Source organism: Ostrea edulis, chromosome 3 (assembly GCF_947568905.1).
Source record: "Ostrea edulis chromosome 3, xbOstEdul1.1, whole genome shotgun sequence".
Taxonomy (NCBI): domain Eukaryota; kingdom Metazoa; phylum Mollusca; class Bivalvia; order Ostreida; family Ostreidae; genus Ostrea; species Ostrea edulis.
This window is the reverse complement of record NC_079166.1, coordinates 10,101,584-10,113,171: the sequence shown is the minus strand read 5'-3', so window position 1 is coordinate 10,113,171 and position 11,588 is coordinate 10,101,584. Positions and strand designations below refer to the sequence as shown.

Here is an 11,588-nt window from a genome sequence, read left to right as displayed (position 1 = left end):
CCTTTTTAAATCCATATGATAGTAATTTATTGCTCAAATTATCGTATGTGAGAGACATTGTATGTGCGAATGTTTCATTTTCATAAGTAAGTAAGTAATTTTTATTTAAAGTCGGAACTATATACAGGTAACAATAAACATGAGCTAAGAGCTCTTTAACCGACTATATAGCATAAAAAACACAAAGCATTAATGATATATAATTGCATGCATAGACATAAAAACAGAAATTTGAAATAAAACAGGACGCATACATGTATACAGACATCACAAGTCATGTATATATATACACAGGGACTAGCTATACTAAGATGCACAGCACTGAAAAAAGTTTGCAACACAAACACAAAAATATGGATATATACATAGACTAAATAAATATGCATACCTAAGAGACAGAGCAGAGTAAAAATAATACAGTTAAATTTGTACATGTCAGCTTAGAAGCATAGTTAGAAGTTAGATCAAAACTTTAAGATTTAGGCAGGAGAGGTTGGAATCTGCATGAGCTGCACCAAGAGTTATTCTTGTTGTTAAACACCATGGCACATATTCAACTTGAAATTAGAAATATGTTGTGGTGATGAAATTCCTCACAACTCTTCCGTCCTCGGGTCCATTGTAATTGATATGGCCTACTCCATTTCCGTCTTGTTGGCCATCGCCCTCCATGTCCTCCTTTAACAAAAGTGCGATGTTATTCAATATGGCACAGGCTCCAATGACTCTACAAACCTTACCCGGCTTCATTCTTATTTCACCATGCAAAACATGAAATCTCCTCTTCCACCAACCAAAAACTCTTTCAATGGTGCTACGGGTCTTACAATGGGCCGAGTTGAATGCTTCTTGTGAGGGTGTTGCAGGGTGCAGGTATGGTGTTAACAGATACCGAGAGCATGCGTAACCACTGTCGCCCAATAGAATTCCATCATCAACGCTTCGATTGTGGCTCTCGAGATACAAACTGACATCGGACATTCGGAAGATGTGACTATCATGTGTACTTCCTGGCCATTGAGCGTCAATGTTAATGAATTTTCCTAAAATACAATATCTTTTTGTTACATGAAGTATGCTGATGATTTGTCCTGATACGACGATGATGGATATGGTACAGTAACATGTATTGTAATGATTACATATAAGATGTATAATCATAATCGGTTGAAAAGGAAAGTATGAAATTCACGGTTTGTGGCATGAAGTATACCTACCTTCATGGTCACATATAGCTTGCACATTGATTGAGTGCCACTCTTTTCTGTTGACGTAAGTTGGTTCGTCTAGAGTTGGAGCTTGTATCCTTATGTGAGTACCATCGACACATCCAATTACCCCTGGGAATCCTCCACGCATAAAAAAGACTCTCTGCGACTTCATCATATCACCTTGTGTAGGCCACCGCAGAAACTGGTCTTTTTTAGACAGAAGAGCTTCGGTGACATTGGTGACAGCTCTGCTTACCGTGCCTTTGTCTACACCCATCGTGTCCCCAATTACCTCAAGAAAACTCCCCGAAGCATAAAATCGAAGAGCAAGCATTACCTACAAGATGGATATAAAAATTACTACATTTGTACACTCAACGGAGGTTGACCTTCTATGTTGTAGTATAGGCTTTTTCCCCCGCATAGACTCCCCCCCCCCCCACCCCCCGGAAAAACGGGCCCGGGATAGACATTCCCCCCAGAAAGATGGGCCTGGCATAGAATTTCCACCTAGGAAGAATTAATCCGGGCTCAATTCCCCCCTAGGAAAAACCGTCCCAGTATAGAATAGGAGGGGAAAAATTCAATACCAGGGCTGTTTTTCCGCCCAAGGGGAAACTCTATACTGACTTTGTACATAAGGGGGAATCATATGCTGGTGCGCTTAATTATGGGGGAAAATGCAAGGTGAAGATAACGAACAGTGATCAATCTCATAACTCCTATAAGCAATACAAAATAGATAGTTGGGCAAACACGGACCCCTGGACACACCAGAGGTGGGATCAGGTGCCTAGGAGGAGTAAGCATCCCCTGTTGACCGGTCACATCCGCCGTGAGCCCTATCCCGGGTCCGTTTTTTCGGGGGGAAGTCTATGAGGGGGAAAGGCCTACACTACAACACCGGCGCGGTATAAAATACACACATTTATTATACTGTACCGTTAGAAGCTTCCCGGCTAATCTCTAAAGCTTAACAAAAACAAAACACCAATAAACAACACGTTAAACGTTTATACGAATGGAAATGAAATAGATAGGGGAAAATTATCGCCGCAAAAAAAAAAAAATCGGAAGGGGGGGGGGTGGATAATATCCATACTCCATGCAGGTGCCTGTGATCAATTATTCCTGTAAAGCACAAACACTTCACTTCAGCTTCACGTGGAAAGGGAAAATTCTAGTTTACAGCCCCTCAACTCCTTTTCTGATTAATTTTTAAGGATAGTCTTATCAGGTACGTTTTATGAAGTAATTTAGAAAAAGAGAAAGTACATTTGATCATAAGCTTACAAGGTAGTACAATTGTTACGTCACATGTGAAGTCACTGTTCACTTCAAAGTGACGTAATATTTTTGCAACAAACAAAAAAACGGTTGACTTGTTCAAAATATCGTTTAACTATAAGCTACATCAACTTCTAAGGTAATACACAGTCTGCTAAGACCCCTTTATAATGGAATTTCAAATTTTGTATATGTGCACGTAAACTGCTTTCAAATAAGAAAATAAGGTACGACATGTATGCATATATTCGCAATTGTCATAGTATGAAACAATTTAAAGGCCTAAATTACACTAACTGTACAAGCTAGCATTGTACTAAATATTGTATTATTGAGGTTATGTGTTCATAATATTTCATGTTAATCAACGTCACTTGAATTTAATTTTTTCAATTCTGTCATATAAAAATATGCTAATTCGTTGTTGTTGAATGTGGAATTCCACTGTACATTGGTAACTTCAAACTATCTATAGTATGAGAGTTAGAAAGAAAAAAATTACCTGCATCTCAACCGAGATGGACTGGCTACGTCCTGTTGCTCTCATTAAGTCATTACGCAAAAGGTCCGAGATAAATTCAATAGACTCGCGCTTAAATCGAAATCTTGAGGTTATTTGTTTATCGCTGAGGTCTTCCATGCTTTGTCTTTCTCTGTAAACCCGCTCTTTTCTTTCCTCCCACAAGTTGCCAAACAATAAAAAGTCCGCCATTCCTGTTTTAACTGTTAGTTAAATAGTTTAATGTACCTCCCGTACCTCAGTTAAATCTGTCTGTTAAATTAGCAACTTAACGGAGCGTTAACCGTCAGTTAAATTTCGTGCAACCCGTTTAACTTGCCGTTAAATTTAACGGCGCGTTAACTAAATTTTAACGGCCAGTTAACTTTAACTAACGTTCGTGCAACTGGATCCTGGTCGTAGTCGATTGGACGACTGTAGACACTTTTCTTTTTGTAACTGTTGCTTGGGAATGGTGGGATGTTGTCTCCTTATCTTCCTCCTCTGTGGACAAAGGTTTCGTAGTCGCTACAAGTATATAAAAATATAAATGAAGGGCCGGGCAGACACGGACCCCTGGACGCAGCAGATATCTTTATTAGTAACACATACTTTTTTGTTTGACCTGAGTAGTAGACCCGTCATCCCTAGGCTAGGATGTATCGAATTCTTCTTGTCGTTGGTTATATCGGCGCTTTTTATGAAAGGGATAGGGTCTAAGATATTAGTGAAATTTTGCATGTTCCAAAAAGGTGGCGAAATTTAAGATCATAACAAGAAAATCACACAAAGTTCTTCAGAATGTTTACATTGGATACGATAGTAATTGCACAATAATTCCCTGTTTTCATTTGCCTAAACTGGTACGCTGTTGACTTCGCATCTCTTATGTTTGTGTGTAGCCACCAATCAGCGGGAATCATTTTAATATATTGTCCTCCAGACAAAAATTTTATACAGGGCTAAAACGTCAAAATGACTTCAATTTCAAAGCGCTGCATCTATAGATAACTTTAAGATAACTCATAATATATACTACAAATTTGTTTTTTGGGGTTCTTGCAAAATATTGTGATGTCATTTTTTAGATGAAAGATAGACCCTATGCCTTTACAAAAACAACTTTGAATGACTTGTATCCACTTTGTCGATCCGACACTTCAAGGTATCGGGTGATATTGGATTTTAGTTCCGTGTTATATATATCTATCTATTCTATCTATCCATCCATCCATCCATCTATCTATCTATCTATCTATCTATCTATCTATCTATCTATCTAATAAACACAAAATTAATAACGTTTTACTGTTAGCGCATATATATATATATATATATATATATATATATATATATATATATATATATAAGCACTAAGTTCCAACAACACCCGATCCCTAAAAGTGTCGGATCCACAACATGGATACAAGGTCAAATACAAAAAAATATACAAAGCACTATTACGCTTGGTTCCTCTCTCTCCATCACAGAACGAAGCGTAATCAACCGTGGGTTTCCGACGATGTACAAAATGAAGATACTTTAAATTACAAAATTAACGTTTCACTGCTTTAAAAAAATATTTCTTTCGAAAAACGTGAACCAGTCCCTTTAATGTACATTTAAGAGGATTATACAATATACATATTGTATATGAAATATTTTGATATAAAACACGGAAATAGCAGCAATACACTCTTAGATCAACATAACTGCCCTCAGTGAAGAAATAATTAATATAAAGCACAGAAAAGAGTTCATTGCTATTTCCGTGCTTTTATAGATTTAAATCACCGAAAGGAAATATCACCCCGCATGCGGAAGGCCGGGGTTCAAATCTCGGCTGCGACAGACCTAAGTCGTTAAAACAGGTAGTGACAGTTCCATCACCAAACGCTCGGCATCAGGTGTCAATGTCATGGGTCCTCGGAAATGACCTTAAAAACGGATGTCCCTTGTCGCAGTAGGTGTGACAGACGAAAGAACCCCCACTGTTCAATGGCGGTAAGCGTCGAGCAAAGGCCTAAATTTGAAACCTTTTACCGGACTTGGTATCGTCTCCATATGAGTAAACAATTCTCGAGAGAGACTTAGACAAGATACAATGAAAAGGAAATAATTTTTATATGTACTACAGTGTCACCAACATTATTCCAGTCTGTTACTAGGACGTTCTGAATCATGCACACCAGGGATCAACTTCCTCAGTTATTTCCGCGTTATCGTAAATTAATGCCAGCATGAAAATCTGACAAAGCACGGGACCTTGATTATGAAAAATTCACGCGAAAACTCGCAACCATCACTTATCCAGCTCAGCACTTTGTAAAAGAACAGTAATCGCTGGGTTTTTAAAAACTCACTGACCTGTGGCGGTCGGGTTTCGAATCCAATCATAAATCGCGCACGAAGTGAGTGCACCATCGACTGAGCTAACACGACAAACAATCTATTCTAGTAAATAGTACATTAAATTCAATTAGTACCTTCTGCCGTAACGACATGTAGACATCCGTTTGCTGGACTGCATGCATCCATATTACACAAACACACACTCTGACAGGTGTGGCCATACAGAGGGTAAGGACACTGTGTACTGCAGTTTACACCGAAGTATCCGGGACTGCATCCTGTAATAAGGAAAGAGACCAATCCATGGGGGAAGCAAAAACGTCTGGAGCAAGACTGACCGAAGCTCTACTGGTCCACAAACGAACGGTAGAGCTTCAGAGACAAACAGAAGATAATTAGGAAATATTTCAGTTTCAGTAGAGCTACACGTAACCGAAGCTGCGATGTTATAGGATTCATCATTATATAATGTATGTGATGTTTTCCACCATTGTTTAATTAATGGTATTTACTATCGTTAGGTACAGTAACAATCATGCTACTGTTACATATCACTATAATACGAAATCTTTAACTTTTTCAAACATGACATTTTGTTGACAACTTTCATGTTTATGTGTATCACCTGCAATAAAGGATATTCTGAATTTAACAAAATGTGCAACAATAGCAGACGTTCAAACTGCTGTATCTGCATGTGCTGTATTATTCAGAGTTTGGAACAAAATTATTTCGAAACCTTTTACTAAGCTGAACAGTCGTGTTAAACATCGAAATCAAAGTTGGTAATATCTCTAAATATTCGTGTACAGACACAAATTCTTCAAAGACAGTAAGATTTAAAATCAGGAAAAAAAATTCAGAATTGTGAACAGACACTAGGTCTCCCGACAAACAGACGGATACATAACGGCCACCTTGCAAAGCATTAGCTCGTCAAGTTATCTACCTTGTCAACCACTAGAGATATTTATCATTTAGGCTTCAGTGTATCGGTGCAAATTATACATAGTTATTTACATTATGTAAGTATAAGCCAAATTCGAATTTTGTCTTACTTTTGCAAGTTGCATTTGCTGGATCGAATATGTAGCCATCACAGCACCTTCTGAAATATCATAGAAATTCAACAGATCATTTCTTACGTGAAATGTTAATACGATGTACTATCTGTACAAACAATATTGATTGATGCAAAAATCAAAGAGAGAGAGAGAGAGAGAGAGAGAGAGAGAGAGAGAGAGAGAGAGAGCATCGACATACCCATCACAGATTTGTGATTTACAAACGTAATCTCCGATTAAACAATACAAAATACTTCTAGATAGAACCTGGAACATCCTTGATTTCGTTTTGTTTGAAATTAAGTAATCAATTATCTGAAACCGGAAACGTTTCCCTTTTATTATGCTATATTCATGTTAATTACTTTCCGGTGATTGGCGCTAAAAGCAATGGATTTGTATCGAAAATGTTCTTTTTTTTTTTAAAATGTAAAGCTGAAATGAATTCTCAAAGTCACCAAAATTTATCCTGTCAGCCGTATTTCTTTCAGATTGCCTGAAATATCCGAATATATAACAATTTCAATTGTTACAGCTGAGTAATTTTCAAGTTTGACTCAATCGGTATATACCCCTGAGACAAAAAATAAAGCGCCAAGATTTCAAATTGTTTTGGAGAAAAATCTTCTGATTAATAATACCCGATATGGTATCTAGACTTTTTTTCACCTGGAACTGACGATATTATGTCAGTTTACAGGGGATGACATCGAGGATTATTCATAATTTTGAAATTACATCTAGTAATAGGAAATAATTAGTTTGAATTTACAAATGTCAATTACAAATTACCGAAGATCTAACCGGAAACTCTATAAATTGGAACACTTTCTGATATTGAGACTCAACATTTTATGCAAGTTCGATACTAGTATCGCGTTGAAATGAATACTACAGTGGCTTATGGGTACAGTGACTGCGATGCACATGACTAACAGACAGTTAATGTTACAGGGTTTGAACAGTCTCGTTTAAAGTCAGCCTTTCGCAAATTCTGTGGTCGTTTGAACAATCTATTTTGCTAATACAACCTATCATTAGGTAAAATGCTGTCTGACTGGTTTCATACCGATTGTTAGGCTGTTCTTGGCGCACTACTTGTAGTTTTGACCACGGATAACTCCGTTTACCTGATCAAGATATAGAACTGACGGCGGGTATGGCCGGTCGACAGGGGATGCTTACTCCTCCTAGGCACCTGATCCCACCTCTGGTATATCCAGGGGTCCGTGTTTGCCTAGCTCTCTATTTTGTATTGCTTATATGAGTTATGAGATCGATCGCTGTTCGTTATCTTCACCTTTCACAGGACATAATTTTCTATTTCGTTATAACCGATACTTGTTATATCGGAAGTCAGCAATTCAAAAGCTAATAGTCGATTGAAATTTTAATATACATATGGGTCTTATTTATAAACATGAGCTTATCTAAAAATCAGGTTAACGTTCATAAAACCGTGAAATGAGTGCAGCGTATTTAAATAAACTTTGTTCATAATCAAATTGAGTTGAATAATTCATTCACACAAATGCACACCGTGTTGTGCCGAGTGCAATTCAATTCAATTCCATACATAAACATTTTTTTTTTATGAAAGACCAAATGTTCTGAAGTTTTCTAATACATTTATTGTCAACTCAAGATATGAAAATATTAAGAAATCTGTGTTTTTATTTCTCATATTTTTGAGATTATCTGTTGTTCTTCGTAATTGTTCTTCTGCTACCCCTTAAACGTATTACTATTATGTTTATTTATACATACATTGTATTTCATGTTCCCCTCTGGTATCCAAGAAAGCTGTATTATTCCATATATGAACCTCTGACGATTTTTCTTCCATGTACATTGCATTATATTTATTGTACCTCATGTACCGTTTAACATGGTTTGAGCGAAATAAATTGAATTGAATTGGATTGAATTGAGGACTTCGGATAAATATCATGAACAATAAATCTAAAACACATAGATAAAGAGCGGTTTTAATTACTTTGCCGGTGTTTTTCCATAGCGTTATTAAAATTCAACACGGTACGTTGGTTTCTTTGAAGATGTTTTAAAATCAAATGTATCAAAACTTTTGTAACATTACATCATCGCAAACCACGGGTTACTGTTTCATTCACAAACTTGTGGAATGGAATGAAACAATAACCCGTGGTTTGCGGCGATGGTAATACTACTACCGTGTTTAAACTTCTCTGCTCTCTTGCACACGCCACAATCATTGTCTATTTTACTTTTGTCAACCACCTCAGTTTAAATTTCACCTTGAACTTTATTTACAATAAATCATAATATATCATTACCTCTGTTGAACATCCAGTGTTGCTACATAGATTCCTAAAACATGTCCCATAACTCTACTTAGCTATCATCACCGTCCGAGTCATGGTCATGATTTGGATCCAGGGCTCTTCTCTCTAAACGGTTTCTAGTTTCAAAGGTGCCTTTGTTCAATTGTTTTGATAATACACTTTGTCGACAGCTCTCTGTGGTAATTCAATAGTTCTAAAACATAGAACACACAGTGCTTAATTATCATCTTTCAAAATGGATCTGTCAAAACACATACTTCTGCAAGGTACTTTTACCCCTTTTCTACTTTAAATTGTTTGAATTTTTATTGACATTTTCAACATATAGAAGTCTACTTATATCAAATTTCAGAGTTTGATTCGTCTTTCCGGATCACCATACTCTCTAAAACTGGTTAGAGTTACTGAAGCTTGCTGCTCTTTGTGAATGATGATTCAGTTTTTCTAGAAACTTGTAAACCCTAAACAGGACGTATCATCTTTCCAAATGAATCTTTCAAAATATAACGTTGTGCAGGGCACTTGCATTGCTTTTGTATTTTCTGATTCTGACATATCGAACACATAGAACAACTCCTTTCGCCTGTTTTTCGGTGACAGTTCCCTGAGTTTTCAGGACAGGTTTTAGACTAGGAAAGTTAGTGTTGTATTTCTGTTAAAAAGTATTGAAGTCTTCATAATCACTGGAATGAAATGCGTGCACTCCTTTCCATCGTAAAGTCGTACTTGAGTTCTCTTAAAAACGAGAAACATCAAATTGTAAATAACCAACAAAGTAATTGTATCATTTTTGAACTTAAAAGCATGAAACAAACGAGGTTTCGCCAACTCTGTATAATACGTCTATTCAGTGATACAGCAGTAACTAAAGAAACGATTAATTTACAAATATACCATCTTTGGTACAATGCCCCCTGGTCGAGTTCTTTAGATACTTAATCCAACATAATACAGGGTTGGTGAAACCTCATATAAGAAGTCAAGTACGACTTTACGATAGAAAGGAGTGTACGCCACGCATTTCATTCCAGTGATCATGAAGACTTCAATATGGAAAATCTTCAAAAAATCTTCTCAAGAAACACTGGGCAAGAAAAACTTACATTGATATATTTACATGAAAGCTTCCTGACATGGTGCAGATTCAAGTTTGTTAAAACCATGGCCCCTGAGGGTAAGATGGGGCCACAATAGGGGATCAAAGTTTTACATACTAATATATAGAAAACAATCTTTAAATATTTTCTTCTCAAGAACCACTGATCCAGAAAAGTCGAAATTTCTATGAAAGCTTCCTGACATAGTACAAATTCAGGTTTGTTGAAATTGTGACCCCTGGGGGTAGGGTGGGGCCACAATAGGGGATCAAAGTTTTACATACTGTATGGAAAAAAAATGTTTAAAAGTCTTCTTCTCAAGAACCATTGGACCAAAGAAGTTTATATTTACATGAAAGCTTCCTGACATAGTTCAGATTCAAGTTTGTAAAACCCATGGCCCCCAGGGGTAAGTTGGGGCCACAGCTGAGATCAAATTTTACATGCGGATATATATGTAAAATCTTTAGATATGGACCAAGATGACTCAGGTGAACGATGTGGCCCATGGACCTCTTGTTTTATTTCGTGTATCTTCTCTCTTTTTAATTTCAGAACAGAGGTTTATCTACTATTACATATTAAACAAATATACACTATATATGTTTGCAGTGAACAAAACAAGAAGTGGAAAGATATGTGCAAAGTACTTTATACATTGAATACGATATTACAGATGGGCATACATAAGTAAACTTGTTGGCACAAAAATAGATAGAAACAGTGCTAATAAGGCTAGGACAATGAAACTGAATTGATAAACGTACAATGTAGTAAGGCTAGGATCCGCAAACTTGGTGTTTACGTTCTCATGGTGTTGGTGTCAAGTATATTTTGAAAAGCAGTTTCAGTTTCTTTATTTTCGTGAGCCATATGGCTCATTGAATTCACACACACACACGCACGCACGCACGCACGCACGCACGCACGCACGCACGCACGCACGCACGCACGCACGCACACACACACACACACACACACACACACACACACACACACACACACACACACACACACACACACACAATGTGACGAGGTTCTATAACGAGTAATAAGCTGCTTACTATACGAGTCTATTGGTTTTGTTAGATAACAAATTGTCAACAAGGTGCCGATATTGCATACAATTTGATGAATTTTCAAAACTACACATTATATTTCTTCTGTATATATCTAACATGGTGTGTTCGATAATTTTATAAACATCTTGGTTCCTATTGTGGTCCGACGACGCCGACGAGGAGAGCTGATGGACAAATTTTGATCAGAAAAGCTCATTTGAGCCTTCAGCTCAGATGAGCTAAAAATAAAAGAACAAATCAATGATATCGCTTTTGGACTTTGATACCGCAGAAGGATCCTGTTCCCAGCTTGCCCCATACATCTGGGAAGATAGTGTTCACAAGTTGTTCTTACGGTCCCACTGGGTCACATTATGTAATCTTAATATACCCGTCAGTTAAAATTAGATCATATTCATTCATGAAGACATATATCAGGTTTTTCAGAAATGTTTAAAGGTCGTGTTGACAATACACACATTTCTTTTCATAACTGGGAGGGAGCAGATAGGCACACGAGGAACCAAAATCACATTAAATGCCCTCGATCAGATAATGCAAACAAGTCACGAAATCCACCTTCTTTAGTTGCACTCCGTTTAGATTTCTTTCTTTCAAATATTTGCGAATTGCAAGGTTGTGTCGTTGACGTTTTACATACTGTATGTAAAAAAAATGTTTAAAAGTCTTCTT

The 11,588-nt window shown here is 37.0% G+C and overlaps 2 protein-coding genes across 2 annotated transcripts; both read right to left on the bottom strand.

The window, feature by feature from the left end:
• Positions 1–2: 2 nt before the first annotated feature.
• Positions 3–1,621, bottom strand: LOC125654818 (putative nuclease HARBI1). Its single transcript, XM_048884908.2, has 2 exons — positions 1,218–1,621; positions 3–1,043 (listed from the first exon to the last, which is right to left on the bottom strand). Exons 1-2 carry the CDS (start codon positions 1,543–1,545, stop codon positions 565–567), a joined length of 807 nt encoding a protein of 268 aa, XP_048740865.2. The 5' UTR covers positions 1,546–1,621; the 3' UTR covers positions 3–564.
• Positions 1,622–3,388: 1,767 nt separating this feature from the next.
• Positions 3,389–6,694, bottom strand: LOC125676135 (platelet endothelial aggregation receptor 1-like). Its single transcript, XM_048914042.2, has 4 exons — positions 6,613–6,694; positions 6,408–6,457; positions 5,484–5,627; positions 3,389–3,525 (listed from the first exon to the last, which is right to left on the bottom strand). The coding sequence occupies exons 1-4, from the start codon at positions 6,687–6,689 to the stop codon at positions 3,389–3,391; spliced, it is 408 nt and encodes a 135-aa protein (XP_048769999.2). The 5' UTR covers positions 6,690–6,694.
• Positions 6,695–11,588: the final 4,894 nt, after the last annotated feature.

Excerpts from the sequence above, each read along its gene's own strand:
- LOC125654818 (XM_048884908.2), bottom strand. The coding sequence starts at position 1,545 with ATGCTTGCTCTTCGATTTTATGCTTCGGGGAGTTTTCTTGAGGTAATT. Across the intron at positions 1,044-1,217 it reads AGCTATATGTGACCATGAAG|GAAAATTCATTAACATTGAC; the intron begins GTAGGTATACTT and ends ATTGTATTTTAG.
- LOC125676135 (XM_048914042.2), bottom strand. The coding sequence starts at position 6,689 with ATGTTCCAGGTTCTATCTAGAAGTATTTTGTATTGTTTAATCGGAGAT. Across the intron at positions 6,458-6,612 it reads AAATCACAAATCTGTGATGG|AAGGTGCTGTGATGGCTACA; the intron begins GTATGTCGATGC and ends ATGATATTTCAG. Across the intron at positions 5,628-6,407 it reads AGCAAATGCAACTTGCAAAA|GATGCAGTCCCGGATACTTC; the intron begins GTAAGACAAAAT and ends TCCTTATTACAG.